The 20,025-nt window shown below is 36.6% G+C and overlaps 1 protein-coding gene across 2 annotated transcripts in view; it reads right to left on the bottom strand.

Annotated features, from left to right (window-relative positions):
• The window catches only part of sema3fa (sema domain, immunoglobulin domain (Ig), short basic domain, secreted, (semaphorin) 3Fa), a 137,811-nt gene that overhangs the window by 30,562 nt on the left and 87,224 nt on the right, over positions 1-20,025 (bottom strand). The window contains exons 3-7 of one of the 2 annotated variants that reach the window (XM_022675537.2): positions 15,824-15,984; positions 13,961-14,023; positions 11,481-11,600; positions 8,746-8,835; positions 144-237 (exon numbers count right to left, since the gene is read on the bottom strand). In XM_022675537.2, coding sequence (XP_022531258.1) covers positions 144-237; positions 8,746-8,835; positions 11,481-11,600; positions 13,961-14,023; positions 15,824-15,984 — 528 coding nt within the window. The remainder of the gene's footprint in view (positions 1-143; positions 238-8,745; positions 8,836-11,480; positions 11,601-13,960; positions 14,024-15,823; positions 15,985-20,025) is intronic. The other variant, XM_049479468.1, reaches the window with a different exon arrangement.

Genomic DNA, 20,025 nt, shown 5'->3' with positions numbered 1-20,025 from the left:
CAGTATTAGGAGATCTATGAGGGATGGACATATAAGCAGGTAATCAGGTAAAGGTCAGGCAGGTAAAGGTCAGGCAGGTAAAGGTCAGGCAGGTAAAGGTCAGGCAGGTAAAGGTCATGCGGGTACAGCTAAATGGTCCTTACTGATCAAAGCAGAGACGCTGTTCAGTTTGGGGTCAAAAGGACATTTTCCTTTCCCAGAATCCACTTTACCCGGCTCCAGACGGAAAATATATTCCTGGAACAGCGAGGGAGAGAGAGCACACACAAGTTCATCATTAATAACTCGAATAAACTCACATTAGTATAAACGTTATTGATCACTAGAACGTCTGTAGACCTTTCCTGGCTAGAGACAGAATGGAGGAAAGTCTGCTTTAGTAATAAAGCTGCTGCATTCTTAACCAAACCTACAGTATACTGTATATAAACGGCTGTGTGTTATATAGGATTAATTATACTGAATAATGTAATGAAATCTACTGTATGTGTTTTACTGTACTTATTAAAGTACAGTGCACATCTAAAGTTTGGACAAACCTTCTCACTGAGTGTTTTCCTGTATTTCTTTCTTTCTTTATTTATTTTATATGTTGTAAATTAATATTAAAAGACATGAAAACTATTAAGGTACACACATGGAATTACGTATTAACAATATAAAAAAACCCTCATCTAAACCTGATGAACTAAGATGGTGATTTGGGATAAACTGGAGCTTCAAAAATGTCAAACAATATGTCTAATTATCATCAAATACATTACAAAAAAATATCAGGCATGCACCAATGTGGGAATTCTGGGCCAATATTTAATATTACACGTGTATGCATAAGTGGATGCTAAAGTACACATTTATAACTTAAAGAGAAACTTAAGGTATAACTTTATAACTTTAAAACTAATCAAAATAAATAAATAAATTAAGTTTAAATCTGTTTGTGCAGCGTGTCCAGTGTCACTTGTTTCTTTTCCTGCTTGCAATAAACATATAAGCAAATATTGGTTTTAAATATTGGCCATATCGGCCGATGCCGATGATTATAAAAAAGCAATTACAGACGCATCTCGAAAAATTTGAATATCATTAAAATGTTACTTTATTTCAGTAATTCAGTTTAAAATGTAAAACTCCTATATTACAAAGATGCATGAAGTGCTGTAAGAGTTTCTGGGAAAACTCAGTTTGGAGAGACATGTCATCTGCTGGTGTTGATCCACTGTGTTTCATTGACAAGTCTAAAGTCAGTGCAGTTTTGTTTTCCCACAACATCTTACAGCACTTCATGCTTCCCTCTGCTACTGACAACTTTTATAGAGATGCAGATTTCATTTTCCAGCAGGACTTGGCACACTGCCCTCACTGCCAAAAGTATCAATTAACCTCATATCATTACATTTAGATTTTCTGAGATACTGATTTTGGGTTTTCATTGGCTGTAAGCAATAATAAATAAATCAACAATAAAATAAGTAAATGTTTAAAATAGATCACTCTGTGTTTAATACATCTATATAACATATACGTTTCACATTTTGAACTGAATTACTAAATAAGTAAGTTTTCAATGATATTCTACTTTTTTTTTTTAGATGCACCTGTATCTGTAAATACCGCTGTAACTTCCCTAGAACAAATATATGTACATATAGTTTTAAAAGTGGTTGCGAAAATAAGTATTAAAGGTGTAAACTCTTAATTCTCTAAAGTCTGAAAAATGCTGATTTAATTTAAGAAGACACTGATTAAAAATGAGCAAATAGACACTGGTTACACTCTAATATTATTTTAGCAGTAAATAACCCAATTTTTCACTTGGTTTACAGTATATTTTCAGCATCACTAGATTCTTTGCAGGTAATTTGTCTATTGGAGTTTTTTTTAAATAAACTAAACACCCTGAACTAAAAGAACCTACAGTTCAGATTTTCCATAGAAGGCCATTATAAACAGCAGAGTCAGGCAGGAGATAACATCTATACTTTAATGTTAAAGCTTGCCAGATCTCAAGCAGCCGCAGGGAGTAACCGCATTTATTACTGAGACACAACAGTGTGCTACTATTTATGAGTTAAAAACCACAAACCCTGCGGCTAACGCACAATGTGTCATACTCAATAAAACTCAGAGTCTTTTAGATTTCCCATCGGCATCAGAAACGCTTAGTTTCAGGGTTACGTCTAGTTTAAAGTGCAGCATTCTGTCAGAACATGCAGGATCTCTTAGTGTCACGTTTATACAATAAAACAATCAAAACATGCTTATTATTTTACTATATTATTATATTATTAAATTAGTCACAGTCATTAAAAAAAGGGAAAAGTTCTAGAACATCTCTAGTACTAGACTGGAAAACAATGAGAATAAAACACTAGAAAAGTGAGTAAGACGGAATGCAATGAAATTATAATTTCCGTATATACAGGGGTTGGACAATGAAACTGAAACACCTGTCAATTTAGTGTGGGATTTTAGGTTTCATGGCTAAATTGGAGCAGCCTGGTGTTCAATCTTCATTAACTGCACATTGCACCAGTAAGAGCAGAGTGTGAAGGTTCAATTAGCAGGGTAAGAGCACAGTTCTGCTCTAAATATTGCAATGCACACAACATTATGAGTGACATACCAGAGTTCAAAAGAGGACAAATTGTTGGTGCACGTCTTGCTGGAGCATCTGTGACCAAGACAGCAAGTCTTTGTGATGCATCAAGAGCCACGGTATCCAGGGTAATGTCAGCATACCACCAAGAAGGACCAACCACATCCAACAGGATTAACTGTGGACGCTGTAAGAGGAAGCTGTCTGAAAGGGAAGTTCGGGTGCTAACCCGGATTGTATCCAAAAAAACAGATACTGAACTGTCCGTCACCACAATAAATTATTGTGCTCTAAAATCAGGTGCTTCAGTTTCATTGTCCAACCCCTGTAGATTTATATGATTTAACTGGAAATATATTTAAGTCTGTAAATCTGTAAACTCAGGGATTAGGGACCTCTCGGTTGAGAATGTGTAATTGCACTGAGCATGTGGAAGAGTACTTTTAAAGCATGCATTGTGTTGCAGGCTCCTTTCAGAATGAGCGAATCTGGTGAAGCATGTGTTAATATACTGTACTACTGCATCTCAAAAAATGTGGATATCAATGAAAATTACTTTATTTCAGTAATTCAGTTCAGAATGTGATACTCATATATTATATAGAGGTATTAAACACAGAGTGATCTATTTTAAGCGTTTATTTCTTTAATTGTTGATGATTATGGCTTACAGCCAATGAAAACCCAACAATCAGTGTCTCAGAAAATTAGAATATTATATAAGACCAATTGCTACTTTTGTCAGTGTGGGCAGTGTCCTAAGTCCTGCTGGAAAATGAAATCCTCATCGCCATAAAAGTTGTCAGCAGTGGGAAGCATGAACATCCCTTTCAGACAGCTTCCTCTTACAGCGTCCACAGTTAATCCTGTTGGATGTGGTTGGTTCTTCTTGGTGGTATGCTGACATTACCCTGGATACCGTGGCTCTTGATGCATCACAAAGACTTGCTGTCTTGGTCACAGATGCTCCAGCAAGACGTGCACCAACAATTTGTCCTCTTTTGAACTCTGGTATGTCACCCATAATGTTGTGTGCATTGCAATATTTAGAGCAGAACTGTGCTCTTACCCTGCTAATTGAACCTTCACACTCTGCTCTTACTGGTGCAATGTGCAATTAATGAAGATTGAACACCAGGCTGCTCAAATTTAGCCATGAAACCTAAAATCCCACACTAAAATGATGACAGGTGTTTCAGTTTCATTGTCCTGTTTCACATTTTGAACTGAATTACTCAAAAAAAGGACCTTTCCAATGATATTCATTTTTTTTAAGATGCACTAGTACATCTTCATGCATAAGCAGATGAATGTTCTTCTTCTAGGAAGCTGCACCATTCACATGACTGCCTAAATGGAAATTCCAATCCAGCTACATAAAGCAGCTGTAAAAATGATATAGGACGTTTCAAATCAAGATACAAACTTAAGTGCAAATCTCTATTTCCACAATCGCTCTGCAGGAACTTCATGTCTCGACAAATCGTCAGTTTCCATACGCCCTCCCTCACGCAGGGGTTCATCTCCAGCTCAGGGACATGTTTATGAGAATACCTCACATTTAACACTCAGTCAGCACAGATTCAGTTTCTGCTGAATAATCACTTTGATGCAGAGATACAATCAGGAGGTGTCAGAGGACTGAGGAATTTTTGGATGCACTTTAGCTCAGAAGGAACCGTCTGGGCAAGTGCAGGCAGTCCTAATGAGATCAGGCTTCCAAAATCAGCGTTTTCTCTGTTTCTCATTCACACCTTCCTCAACAGAGGAGAACAGCTGCTACTCTGGATGTACTGTATGTGTCATCTCTTCTGCCAAGTCAAAAAAATACAGAACACCACTGTCCTTACATGACTTTCACAACTGAGGGCCTGTTCGTCTTAACCAACTTTCTCTTAGCCATTTAATTCACATTTTATTCCCTGAGAACCCTCAATGTACTTGTACTTGTGTAGAATAAAATAAGTGGCCTAGCTGACAACTTCTGAACACTGGCATCAGCAGCCAGAGTCCGAGAGAGCACAACTTGTTGTTCTCTGTCTGGGTGGGTACAGTAGGTGGCAAACTCTACCCTCATCTGTAACGCGGGATCAGACGGGAGGCGGACGTAAAAGCGGGTAAGACAGACTTTAATGAAGGCCGGGAAACACAAGAGACGAGACCGGGGACTTAACATGGGGCAGAACAGGAGACTGAACTAAAGACCGGACAGGAGACTGGACAAAGAAAGGAGACTGGACCTTGGACATGAACGGAGACTGGACATTAGACTGTACACTGGACAAGACAGGAGACTGGACGGGGAACTGGACAGGGGTCGGTGACTGGACATGGGGCATGACTGGTGACTGGACTGGACTGGACAAGGGAACAGGGACAAAAACATTAACCAGGACAGACACGAACACGGTCACAGGGACAGGTACACAGAAACCAGACAAGACAGGAACAGGAACACAGACCGACACAGGAACCAGAACAGGGAGCGACAGGGGTACAAAATAAACTTGGGGATGCCCAGGACTGGCTAAAGTCTGTGGTGTGGTCCGTGGGGCCAGCCTGGGCACAGTTCTAGGGCTGAGGTCCGGGGGCCTTGGGGCAGACCTGGGTAGACGGGGCCTAGGGCCAAACATAGTCCTAGGAGCTGGAACTGGCGTGGGTGTGGTGATGGGTGCAGCTTGGAAAGGCGCGGCGGCGGGTGCAGCTTGAGCAGGCGCGGCGGCGGGTGCAGCTTGAGCAGGCGCGGCGGCGGGTGCAGCTTGGGCAGGCGCGGCGGCGGGTGCAGCTTGGGCAGGCGCGGCGGCGGGTGCAGCTGGCGTCGGAGCTGGAGCGATAGGCACCACTGGCACAGGAACATTGGCGGTGGGCACCGCTGGCACAGGAACACTGGCGGTGGCAGGTACCGCTGGCACAGGAACATTGGCGGTGGGCACCGCTGGCACAGGAACATGGGCGGTGGGCACCGCTGGCACAGACACTGGAGCGGTGGGTACCGCTGGCACAGGAACATAGGCGGTGGGCACCGCTGGCACAGGAACATTGGCGGTGGGCACCGCTGGCACAAACACAGGAGCGGTGGGCACCGCTGGCACAGGAACATAGGCGGTGGGCACCGCTGGCACAGACACAGGAGCGGACTTGGAGACTTGGGCTGAAGGAGATTGCGTGGAGATGAGGGCTGCTGAAGAAATCACAGAGACTTGAGCTGAACTCACCGCAGTGTATGCAGATTCCGGGGTGGCGCGAGCAGGGGAGTGTAGAGCCGTTGCCAAGGGAACCGCGGAGCGGAGAGCTGCTGCTGCCGCGAGTGACTCGAAAACCCGGACTGGATCAGCTGATTTGCCGGACGAGTCTGGAGTAGGAAGCGCGGAGCTGCCGGTAGAGTACAGCGCAGGGGATGTGTCGGAGCGCGGCTGTGCGGCCGCCGTGGAAGCTGGATCTGCAGCCTTTGGAGAGGTGAGCGCCGTTGCAGCCGGAGATGAGAGCGTCGTGGTAGCAGGGGATGCTAACTGAGTTAGCCGCGCCACCGAATAGAAGGCTGGAGCAGCAGCCGCAGGAAAAGCTAGCAGGTTAGCCACTGAAGCTAGCTGAGGAGCCGCTGAAACGGAGCGCACCATGGGAGGCGGGCGGACAGAAGACGGCGTCTTGAGGACCGGCGCTGCTGGAGATCGGTTCGGGGCGAGGGATGCCTCCTCCAGGAGATCGAGTGGACTTCGGAAAGCCGGGTGCAGAACAGATCCCGGAGGAAGCGGCAAGCGGGCTCGCGTCGGAGGGTAATCCTCATCCTCCGAACTAGACGCGGCAGCTACATAGTTCCTACATCGCCAGCGTCTCTGACCACTTCGCCTCCCCCGCGGTTCAAAGCAAGGCCCATAGCCCCAACGGTGATGCCCCCCCCAAGAAAATCCTCCGGAATTCGGGATCCCTTAGAGCGCCTAGACCGAGGCCCTCTCCGGCCTCGAGGCCTCGGATTTTCCTGCGCCGGGATCCCGAAAGGGGGGCGGCGGATGGCCGGCCCGGACCTCGAAAGAAATCCACCCGCTACGTCCATAATTAAAGGTCGGTCTTTCTGTAACGCGGGACCAGACGGGAGGCGGACGTAAAAGCGGGTAAGACAGACTTTAATGAATAATAAGTAAACAAACAAACAGGGGAATAACAAATAAGTAAATGTACATAAACAAACAGGGAAAACCAACAAAGAGCTAAGCTAAACAGAAAGTGACAAAACAGGGCTAGGGAAAATATACAAAGGAATAAATACGTAAATATGTACAAAACCAGGAATAGTAACAAACTAGAGATAAACAAATAATACAAACTAAACAAAGAACTAGAAACGTGGAGCAGGGCAATAACGAAACGTGGCAAAACTATAGCTAGGATGTGACGAGACAGACAACGTTGGAAGGTGCAAAGACCGACCGCAAACGTAGACTAACAGGTACTATTTATACTAAACATGAAACAATGAACACCTGGGGAGACAGGTAACGAGGGGCGGAGCTACAAATTAGACACACGTGACGGAAAATTACAGGAGAAACACAGGGGAACAGAGCGAGACCGTGACATCATCACTCGGTACAAGTGTCTGTTAGTGTCTTTCCTGATACTCTAGAAGTCCTAATGATGAGTGGGTAAACTAATTGACTTCCAAATTGGGAAGAAAATTGGTAAATTGGTGAATTTGTTACTGTGCTTGTTCTTTGATATATTTTGCCTCCTTAAAAATATATAATATAAAAATTATATTGAGAAATGTATGGATCATACTGTTAAATTTGGGCTATAATGCTCGGGAATACATAAAATTTGTTTTAGCTATTATTCCAAATATGTAAGGACCTAGATGATTACAGTTAGGCTTGTTGCTGTGTCTAGTGTGTGTGTGTGTATATATATATATATATATATATATTTAGTTTAAAGAATTATTGCGCACTTTCTGTAAATCCTATAAACTTTATTTCACTTCTCAAATATTACTGTTTGTCTGCTATATGACTATATGATATATTTCACTGAAATTGCTGATATACATATAGTAAATACTTGTCCTAGGGTATGACTGTAGAGATTACTACATTATGAAAGAACATTCACGGATAAATATATTTTTTTCAATATTGTTCAAGTAAAGACTGTATATCATCATATGGTTAAATACGTTTAAAAGACGAACGGTTTCTTGGAGTGTCTGACTTTTTTTTACATGACTGTATGTTGTATATGTGTCTTGTGAATAAATATTTAAAATAAAACTGTTAATTTTTTGCATCTATTTTCTTACATGATCTGTCGTTAATGTTTCTTAAGTAAAGGCAATGTTTCAATATAAAAAAAAATGTTTTCTACATGGTTTAATATAGCGAGTTTAAATAAATGTTAATGTATAATAACTTATAAATAAAATGGGATCCACTTTAGTACAAATAGTCACATAACTTGTATATTTATATATATACACAACTACAGGATTTATGAACAAAAGAGTGAAATATATACATTTTTAAACTTCTGCATTGTTTCTGTATAAATAAGAACAAGTGCTCTCAATAAAACATTTAACCCTTGTGTGGTGTTCATATTTTTGTTACTCGTTTACTTTGTTACTTGTATTTAATTCAGCAAAATTAAGCAATTTTACATTAAAATCTTTACACATGCTTGCTTCACCTAAATTGCAAGCAATATAAACAGCTTACATGGTTAATATTTGCCCTTTACCTTTCTTATGTTACATTTCTTTTAAAAAGTGCTACTCTTTTTTTTATTAGTTATTTAATAAAATGTAAAAGAAAATGAATTAAACTCAAGATATGAGTAGAAAATTTGTTCAGTTTCAAATTTACAAATGAAGCAATGTTTATTAACCCTTGGCCCAACATACTGTATGTAATATAAATGTGTGTGTGGGGGGGATTGTGTACAGTGTGTGTTTATCGAAAATGTGTTTTGATATATGTTTTTCACAAAAAATGAGCCAATGCCAATGAGTTGAAAAAATATTTTTTTAGTATCATTTGATGAAAAATGAAAACACCACACAAGGGTTAAAAAAAGGTTGTTTTTTATGTTTCTGTCCCTTTAAGGAAACCTTATCTATCTTATCTCTCCCCTGAAGCCCAGATGTCGTGTCCCACCTTGGGTGCATACGGCTCGGGTGAGGCGCTGGGGTCTGCGGCCCGGCTGGTCCGGCCTCCACCGCGAGGGCCCTGCTGGTGGAGCAAAGCCTACGAAACAAGCCGGGTTAGTGGGTTAAAACTCCGATGCCGGTTAAAATAAGACTTCAGACCACGGTGTCATGCAGTTTAATTACATGCTGGTTGCAACTGTGGTTTCATGTGATGCATTACTCTAGTTATACGTACAGAGAGAACGCACAGAAATATAAAGGAAAGACGTGGATTTAGAGACAAGGAGACGGACATGAAAGTATTGTTTAAAGTTGATAAATAAAACCTTTCATTGTGTAAATGTAAACACGTGCATATAAAAAGATTCAGGCGAGGTTTTGGTGTTGAAATGCTTCGAGGAAAAAGGCTGAGGGACGAAAATAAAATCTGAGAGTAATCCTAAAACGTTAAAGCTGACCTTTCTAAATGTTATAGGCTGGATTTCTGGAGACACGTTGGTGCAATAGTTTCCTGGACTTGATATTCGCTGACTGTGTGATTTATTTTATTTTTAATTGTATTTTTCTTTAGGGCTGTATTTTTAGATGATTATAACTGTGTTATATGTAAGACAAGAGTGCTAGTTTTGGTTCTGTGGTATTTTAGTGTGCAAAATTATAACGAGTGGGTTGTGTAGACAGGTAGAGTCGGAGGCCAAAAAGTAGGGAGATCAAGATCAAATATGTCATGTTATAAAATGTTCTTATATAATTATAAAAATTAAATTTAATAAATAAATATGAAGCACTATTAACTGGACTTTTTACAGAAATAAAGAAATACAGAAACGGCACTAATGATGAAACACTAGAGCATTTTCGTTTTGATTGTTATAGGTCTAAAGTACGGAGCCCCTGAAGGGATATGATGTATTTTTGTTTATTTTTTTTTTGTAAAAAGTGGTGAGCACCAAATACTAAGTGTTGAGCACCACATAATAAGTGGTCAGCACCACTTACTAAGTGGTGAGCACCACTTACTAAGTGGCGAACACCAGATAGTAAGTGGTGAGCAGTCAGTGTAGCAGTCTGTAACAGGGTCTGTAGCAGTGTATTTTTTTGTATATAAAAAGTGGTGAGCAGCAGATAAGTATATTCACTGGTCTGTACATGACTTTACAGACTGCTACACTGACTGTTTACCACTTACTATCTGGTGTTCGCCACTTAGTAAGTGGTGCTCACCACTTAGTAAGTGGTGCTGACCACTTATTATGTGGTGCCGACCACTACATAAATAGAAAAAAATACACCATGTCCATTCAGGGGCTCTGTACTAAAGAAGTTTGGGATTAACTAAAATATATTAATATCGCATGACATATAACACATAAATGGTTGTCTTCACAGATTCAGAAAAATACATTTTCTGGTTTATTTTCTATATTGTAAAATATAAACTGTGGAATATAAGATGTGACCAGCACTTTGTGTCAAGTGATTGCGTCTTTAAACACATTACAGTAGAACTGAAACGACGAAGGAGTCCGCACATTAAAACACAAAAAGGTAACGTGGGATTTTCTATCTTTTTAAATATTAAATTGTGAATTGTCTGTGCATTATATATTAATGTAATTATGTCATTTGTATACTTTGATGCAATACGCTGAATTAATTAATAAAGTATATTTAAAAAAAATAAAGAAAAATAAAAACACCTTGCTTTTACAGTGTTACATATTAGGGGAGAATCTCTGAGCCTGATAAACTTTTTCTCTTTATAATAAATGTGGGACAAAACATTTTAACCCTTTCAGATCCTGCACCCATTACAAATACATGGACATCATGTATTTTCTTCTTTTTTTTATTTTGTTGCACATTATAACACTAATTGAGGCCTGTTTTAATCAGAATAGACTATAAACAAGCCAAAGAAGAAAAAGTTTATAAAAAGCCAATGAAACAATAGCACAACCATTTTAACTAATTGTATGTAATTTAGAACACCTTTTTTCATGTTTGTTTTAGTGTTTAGGTATATATATATATATATATATATATATATATATATATATATATATATATATATATATATATATATACATACACTATTCTTTGTATTTGATAAGAAAACAATCCCGTTGTAACCTGTAACCATAACTGTAATAAATCTATACCAATGCTTGATTACATGATTGTTCATATGTAACTACACAGTTATTAGCAACATTTATTATAAAGTGGGACTAAACAACCTTCCCAATCATTTTTTTTTCATCTTTTAACATAATTAATATGTTTTAATTATTTTATTACATATTACTAATTATCTACATATCACCTACTGCTGTACAGTTAACATTTTAAAGATATTAAAGATTTAAAGATTAAAGTTTTTTTTTTACATTGTAGTTGATGTGAAAAAATGTTAGGTAAGTTGTTCTGTTAGTTTAACTAACACTAACACTAACACTAAATTTAATTACTACACCTAAATCTGATAAAAAAAAAAATGGTCAAAATTCAAGGGGGTAGTTTTCCAAACAGGGTTTAAGTCTAGTCTTTAAATAAACAGTATCCAGGGAAACTAAGATTAATATCTTAATTCTATGGAAATCTGCCCAAAAGTGTTCATATAGAAGCTCTTGGCCCAATCAATGATCTGTATATCAGTCTGAACCCCTGTAACTGAACCAAAAGACATTTTCACCTCCTGACCTTGGGGTTACAGCAGGTCACCTGTGCCGGATGGCTTACCTGAGCTTTGTGACCTCTGTCCACGTAGGTGCAGATGGGGTTATAAGCCCCCGTCCCACAGACGTAGAGATGAGTCCGGTTCCACGGCTCGATTAGCCGGATAAAATTTCCACATTCGCCCTAAAAAAGAGACCACAGCTCTGAGAACCTCAACACACCATACGCCTCAAGAGTTCACACTCATATAAACAATAGTGACCACTGTCTCTCACAACTACACTCACACACACACACACTCACATACTAGTGAAAAAAATAAAGTGTATTAAAGTATATTACGCATTATTATGCTATAGTGCACTAAAGTGTTCTTGTAGCCACATCATTATTATTAATAAATATATTTAAAGAGTGCTAAAATTAAACAACTAATTTCGTACTTATTATACTTTAATTGTATAAAACAAATAGTAGAAAAGTCTTACTTAAATTGTGCTAAGTGTACTTAACTGTACTAAAATGCAACAATTTAATTCATAAATATACTTAAATATATTTAAACACATACTATGGAATGTACTAAGAATTGGTGTTAGAACATATATGTGATCTATTTACATTAGAGTACAAATATGCTTCTTGTTTCTGTCTTCTGTAAGTAGCACACTTCTAGTATACTTTTTATACGTTGGGTAAAATATATATATTTTAATATACTGTACTATATTTTTAAGAATTTTAGTACTTCACATTTTATTATGACATTTAAATGTGTTATTTGACACTGTATCCTATAATTCACTTATATTTATATTTTCCTAATTACAATTACAGATCATTGAAATACATTTTAACGGTTATATCAATGCAATAACTAAATATATATTTTAAAACATTTTACCAGTGTAGTATTTGATTTACTTTCTAAAAAGTTACATGATACATTGCACTTTAAGTGCTTTAACTACTGTAACAGCTGTTTTAACACACTTTGCTAAAAAAAAGTATATTTGGAAATAAGTATTTTAGAAGTATATTGAATTACATTAAACTAAAAGTGTACTTCATAGAAGCCTATTTTTTAAAAATACAATATATTGTACTTTTTTAAAAAATATAAGTTTACTAAATATTTGATGAAAGCATAATAGTAATGTACTTTTAATATATTTTAAGAAGTAAGTACATAAATCTGTTAGTATATTTACAGCATACTTACACATTTCTCAATATGTTTTAAGTAATAAAGTATATATTTTTTTTCATCAGGGTGAGCTGTTACTTTATAATATTTTATAATATAGAATGTCATTAAAAAGTTTCTTTATTTCAGTAATTCAGTTCAAAATTTGAAACTCATTTATAGATCTGGGAAAAAAAATAAGAGACCACTTAAAAATGAAGAGTTTCTTTGATTTTACCAAATTGAAAACCTCTGGAATATAATCAAGAGGAAGATGGATGATCACAAACCATCAAACCACCAAACTGAACTGCTTGAATTTTTGCACCAGGAGTAAAGCAGCATAAAGTTATCCAAAAGCAGTGTGTAAGTCTGGTGGAGGAGAACATGATGTCAAAACTATGATTAAAAACCAGGGTTATTCCACCAAATATTTATTTCTGAACTCTTAAAACTTTATGAATATGAACTTGTTGTTTTCTTTGCATTATTTGAGGTCTGAAAGTTCTGCATCTTTTTTGTTATTTCAGCCATTTCTCATTTTCTGTAAATAAATGCTCTAAATGAGAATTTTTGTATTTGGAATTTGGGAGAAATGTTGTCCGTAGTTTACAGAATAGAACTATTCTATAAAATAATGTTAATTTTACTGAAATATATACCTATAAATAGCAAAATCAGAGAAACTGATTCAGAAGCTGAAGTGCTCTCTTATTTTTTTTTTTTTACAGAGGTGTAGATGTATTATACACAGAGTAATCTATTTTATGCATTTTTTGATGCCAATGAAATCCCAAAAATCAGTGTCTCAGAAAATTAGTATAATATTTAAGACAAATTTGTACTTTTAAATGTGTGTGGGCAGTGTGTCAAGTCCTGCTGGAAAATTAAATCCACTGTGTTTTATTATCAAGTCTAAAGTCAGTGCAGTGTTATCCAACAAAATCTTACAGCACTTCATGCTTTTATGGAGATGTGGATTTCATTTTCCAGCAGGACTTGGCGCAATGCCCACACTGCCAAGAGAAAGAATAGACCAATTGGTCTTACATTATATTTGATGTAAACTCAATGTTTTTCATTTTTATAGTGAACTAATATATATTAATAAAATATTTTGTTGTTTTTAAGCTTTTTTCAAACTGGCCCCAAATGTATTTTTCTGAAAAGAGGTCAGGCCTGGCTTATGAACGGCCGCTGCAGTATTGCCTCAGAAACAATTCTCATCCATATATGGTTCTGTATTTATGTGCGATGAACAGATCAGAGCGTAAAAAGGCAGAGTTGAGGGTCACTGAGCTTTTATCATGAATTTGCCCATTTTAAGCCAAAGTTTTTTAGGGCGTTGGACACTTACATTGATGTCCTTCCCTGATAGAACACACTCAGTCCTCCTCTGAGGAGCTACGGGCCAGTGGATCTGTGAAATAGAGGGATAGAAATATAAAAGATTAAAAACCAGTCCAAAGTAACATTAGAACAACACAAGAAAAGAGAATTAACCCCTTAAAACATGTATAAAACTTTAAACCCTGTAGGTAGGGCCAGAACTAATTCCTACTATGATTTACATCACTTGATTTAAATGGGCCCTACAATGGAGCCCAGGGGCACTCTACTAAATCTGGTACATTAATACTGAATATGATTGTAATATGTATTAAGGAATATGTAATAAATAACAAAGTTTAAGGGTTAAAGTCCAGTTTTATAGTAGTTACTAAACTGACTCACATATAAATGCACATATTTCATATTAAAGCAATGGTACAGTTACTATTTGAATTTGTGTTGTTCTTACTTTTTATTTATTTTTTTTTATTTATTGATTGATTTTTTTATTTGATTATTATGATCTTAGTCTAAATATTAATCATTTTATCACTTTATCATTCTTATCGTTTACTTTTACTATTATTATTAATCATTTTTTTATATTTTAGAAATTCTTTACTTTTTACTCAACTCAACTCAACTCAACTTTATTTATAGAGCACTTTAAAAACAACAACAGCTGCAACAAAGTGCTGTACATAGCACATTATAAGATAAGAAACAAAATACTAGAAACAATGACAAATTAAAATATAGGTATCAATAAAAAGTTAATTTTAAGTTTATGTTAATTTTTAATGGTCATATTATTTAGATTTTCCTATCTATTATTTTTATTTATTTTTTTATTATTATTTCTAATTTCCTCTCTCATGTTTTAATCCCTTCTAAACTGTCACTCTCAATGTAGTCCAGAGTGAAAATAAAGGTTGATTGATTGATTGATTGATTGATTGACTGATTGGTTAATTGGTTAATTTTTTGATTTATTGATTCATTTAAATAAATGTTTTCTCTTTTATTTAGAATAGGAGCTGTTAATAACATTAATAACACTGAAAGGCCAATAGGCAACCAAACTGATTCCACATATATAGTACCAGTCAAAAGTTTAAACACACTAAAAAATTTTGTGTTTTTTTTATTATTTAAACTTTTTCTGTATTGCTAATTAATATTAATGTTATCCAAAACTATGAAGAAAAATATATATGTAATTATTTAGTAGACAAAAACATGTCAAAACAAACCAGAAAATGTTTTATATTTTATTTTAGACTCTTCAAAGTACAACGGATGATCAGTTTTGCACATCTCTGCTGGATTTTCTCAGTCAGTTTTATGAGGTAGAGTCACCTGGAATTCAGGCTTTCAGTTAACAGCTGTGCTGAACTCATCAAGAGTTAATTACTTGAATTTCTTGTCTCTTAATAAAGTGTTTGAGAGCATCAGTTGAAGTAAAGTAGTGAAGAGGTAGAGTTACAGGTATACAGTGAATAGTGAATATTTGAGTAATGTTCGAATCCAGATTATGAGAAGCAACAACTACTCAACTAAATAAAGATCTAAAATTAAATTATGAAAAAAGTGAAGGTCAGTCAGATTTCACTTTGAAAGTATCCACAAAAGTGCCATTGTAAAGACCAACAAAAATGTTATGATGAAACTGGCACACATCAGGACCAGCCCAGGTAAGCAAGAGTTGAGTTACCAGCCTCGGAAACTGCAAGTTTTTTGGTTTATTTAACACTTTTAAGTTACTACATGATTCTTTATGTGTTCCTTCATAGTCTGGATCACTTCACTATTCATGTCCAAACCTCTTGAAGAATTGTATATAGTAGATATAAATAATATGATATGTGTGATAGAGGGGTATTCTTACAATAAGAGGTTCTTTGTTGATGTCGTTCAGGTCCAGAGAGAGGATGTAGTCTTTACTGCCTACATACATGCGGTCGTGATCCTCGTCCATGCGCAGGATCCTGTAGTCTGTGGAGTTCAGCAGGAAGGCGAAGTGATGAGCCGTGCCCGTGGACTTCACCTCTGAACAGAGACAGAAAACAAAGAGGAGAAATCAAACCCTGAGATTCAGAGCTGAACCATACCTGGAACCATATCCGTAAAACCAGACAGTGCTTATGATTTTGTGTGTGGATGAATAATGTGTGTATGGACTCCTATCTAACAACAATCATCATCTTAAAATATACAGTTCATCTCGGCATCATGTTCTCCTCCACCAGTCTTACACACTGCTTTTGGATAACTTTATGCTGATTTACTCCTGGAGCAAAATGATAACTGAACCCTTAAAGGGATTTGAACTCATGATTAGTGGTGGAATCATGATATTTCAGGGTATTTTTGTAATAATTCTTGAAAATGCGACAAAACATTGATTTCTTTAAAAAAATATATTATTGCAACAAAATTTACTTATATACAATTAGTAAAAAAACAAAAAATCCATGAATGCTGGTCAATTTCATAAACAGTATCTTCTCAAGTCCCTGATTTAGTATAAAATAGTAATAATTTAGCAATATGAATGCGTATAACCTGCAAACAAATGATTAATCAATCAATCAACCCAAATCTATTTTCATTCGGGAATAAATTGAGAATACATTGTGATTACTCATTTTTAATGCTGCAAAGGTTGTAAATGTGCAACCTATAGTAAGAATCAATTATTTAATCAGGTTAAACTTCATAAACAAAACAAACAATGAAATTTAAAACAAACCACAAGCTACTGAATCCTAAACCATATTTATTTCCATTAACCCTCATGCCCTCCTTAAATGTTGCACCCTCTGGACACATTTGTGGCAAAAATGTACACGCCCCAAAGAACTGTTCTTAAATCATCATACATCAATATTTTTTTTTTTGCTTTTTTTTTTCATACATCACTAAATCAATTTCATACCTACTCAAAACTACCAAACATTAAATAAGTTTCAGGATTTTAACCCTTTAAATGACAATTTAATTACTTGAATTATTGCATTTTTTTTGCAAAAAAAAAAAAAAAAAAACACAAAAAAATGATTATTTTCCATAAAACATAATGAGATAGATGAGGCATTGGTGGTAATTAGACTCTTGGAGAGTAAAATATAATGAAAAAGCAGGTTTTCTGCAAAAATGAGCCAAAATGATCAGCAAATGAAAAAAAAAAGGTGACAAAATTGTACAAAAATGTCCGAGGAGGGCATAAGGGGTAATAGCTGAAATGTGTTTCTTAAATTTTTTAGAAACATTTCCTAAACTTAAAAAAATGCTTTTATTTTAGCAATTTCCGCTTCTGCAGTGCCGTCTCAGGTCCAACTGTTCTGAAGGCAAGTATGACGTTAACTATATCACAATATGCAAATCAGTCAATTAATAATACCGCCCCCTGCCGAAATCCAATCACCTGCCTCTCAACGCTATTAGAGGCACATTGCTGCTTCCTTTCAGCCATTCAGCCAATCAGCTCTCTTTCCTGCCCAGCCCCTAAACCCATACATCACCCACTGCCCCTCCCAAACTAACCCTCCAATTTTGGGTTTAGAGCCCCATTAAAACACAATGTTTTCTTTATGTAAATGGACTTTGTTAAGGAATTGTGTTATTTATTAACTTATTAACGATGTATATTAAATAAAAGTAATCATTTCTATTTGTTAGGAATTAAAGCACCTCCCTTATGCTATTAGAAACAAAGCCCAGAAGCTCTGGCTCCAGAACGGCAGCCAGGAAACCCGACTCCAGCAATAAAACCACTTAACTAGATCAGTTCATACCTGACTATTCTCCAATCTACACTGAGCCGGCTGGAGGGTCTCCCTCAGGTCCGACTCGCTGGCAACACCATTAAACCCTGTATTATTATTATCTTAACCCTGTTATTACAGAGTGGATTTCACGTCTCCGAAGGCTATTACCAGTAGTGCGGCTTGATTTCTTCTCGAGAGGGGGGATTTTTGCTGTAATAATCTGGCTGGATGTGAGAAAATCTTGCTCTAGAGTTTTATGAAAGATCATATCTGGCTTGGTTGGAACAGATATTGTTCACATAATCGTTTAGCTCCTGAGAAACAGGTGATGCTGTACAGTAAAATAGCTCCATCACTGAAATACACACTGAAAGTGGAGGGTAATCGTGAAAGGAGGTGTGTTGTAACTATTTCCATTTACCCGGATCTGTGTGATTAAGTATAATTTTGTAGGATTTCAGGGCTGCATGTATTCTCAGGAATATTCTGAAATAAAAAAAATAATCTTCATATTTAGCAAGTTTATTGTGAATCTGTCGAGTGGGTAAATCTCCTGGACTGCTCTGTTGTCTTTTAGGGTTCTTAAAAAGGTCTAGTTTAGTCTAGATCTAAAAATCTAGATCTAAAAACCTCAGTTTTCAGGTTCTAATGAGAAGAAGCTATTTTAGATTGTTTTGCTGTTTACTTACAGCAACTACCAGAGGAGGTAAATGGTGCTCATGTATTCATTTGTCTACAAGCAGCAATGGAAGATTGCCATGGTGGTGGTATATGAGGTGTTAGTGTGTGTTGTCCTGAAGGTATGAGTGGATCAGAGACAGCAGTGCTGCTGGAGTTCTTAAACACCTCATTGTTGCTGCTGGGCTGAGAACAGAATAGTCCACCAACCAGATATAACCAGCCAACAGCATCCTGTAAGACTGATAAAGGCTAGACTAGAGGATGATGAACACATCACAATGCTCATCGCTATCTTTCAGCCCAGCAACAGTCTATTTTCACACTTACTCCATCTGAACCGTTAAATAGCATCAGTGCTTCTGAATATATTTACATCAATCAATCAATCTATCAATAAAGTAAAATAATAATAAACAAAAGATATACAAATTTTAAACCAACATTTAATATAGATAAATAAAATATACATGCAAAAAGAAAAAAAAATTAACTTAAAAAAAAACTAATTTTGACAGGTTAAAAAAGAATTTATTAAATATAAAATTAAGAAAAGGATAATAATAGTAAGCGTAAAGTAAAATGATAAGAATGGTAAAGTGAATGATAAAATTAATAATAGTAATAATAAACTAAGACATAAAAACATAAAAAAAAACAAATTTGATAAATAAAAAAATAAATACAAATAAATAAAATTAATTAAAAATGTAAATAATTAAAAAGATGCACTCCATATCATGCTTTCTAATGGTGCCTAGAAACAAAAAAAAAAATCAGACCACCAACAGGAAATGAGGTGTGTTCCACTGACTGAACACAACCTAGACAGACATTAACAGTCAGATGTTCATTGCTATGTTGGCAGTAAATGATGCTCTGTTAAAATAGCAATCCGCCAAAGTCAGAGCGCACCTGACTCTTAAAGGGAACAGTTAGATGGTAAGATTATGCCCAAAATTAACCACATCTATGATTAATTAAGAGAATTCGTACATGCCTTTGCGCTCTTTCAGCAGCACAAGGTGTACTTTTCTTGTTGTTATGATAGCAAAGACACACTGACGCGCCCTAAATCAAGCTGCATGTTGCTGGTAGATTGTTAAAATAGGGCCAAAACTGTGACCATGGATAAAAAGAGGATACTATTTGTATGCTGAGAAACTGAAGGATAATAAAATATATATACTTTATATTTTGAGTGTAAAGTTATAATGAGTTATATTATAGAGGAGATGTTGATGTTTTGGCTGATCAGTAACTGACCCAGTCCCAGACCTTCAAAACAGGCCTTTCAGTGCTCGTGATGTTTTTGGTCATCCCTGTTTATCTCACTGAAGCTCTTCCTGCATGTGAACAATGTCTGTAAACAAGCTCATCCTCTGCTCATCAGTCACTTCTCTCCACGGCACAGATATGCAGCCGTCAGGATTCAGGCCGTGCGGTTCAGAGGGTTCAGGCCGAGGTCTGCGTGGATGACCACTCTGGACTTCTACTCATCTGCTCCCAGAACAAGGTGGATGGAGGGGGTGGAGGAGCGTGCACAAAGAGAGCTTCAGAGAATGGAATGCCGAAGCTCATGTTACTGTAACCCAACATCATCCAAAGTCTGGTCTGGGGAAGAGAATGTGAACCTGATAAG

The sequence above is a fragment of the Astyanax mexicanus genome, chromosome 5, assembly GCF_023375975.1.
Source record: "Astyanax mexicanus isolate ESR-SI-001 chromosome 5, AstMex3_surface, whole genome shotgun sequence".
NCBI classification, from domain to species: Eukaryota; Metazoa; Chordata; class Actinopteri; order Characiformes; family Acestrorhamphidae; genus Astyanax; species Astyanax mexicanus.
Note: the sequence above shows the minus strand (reverse complement) of the source record. Positions and strands in the feature narration are given on the sequence as shown.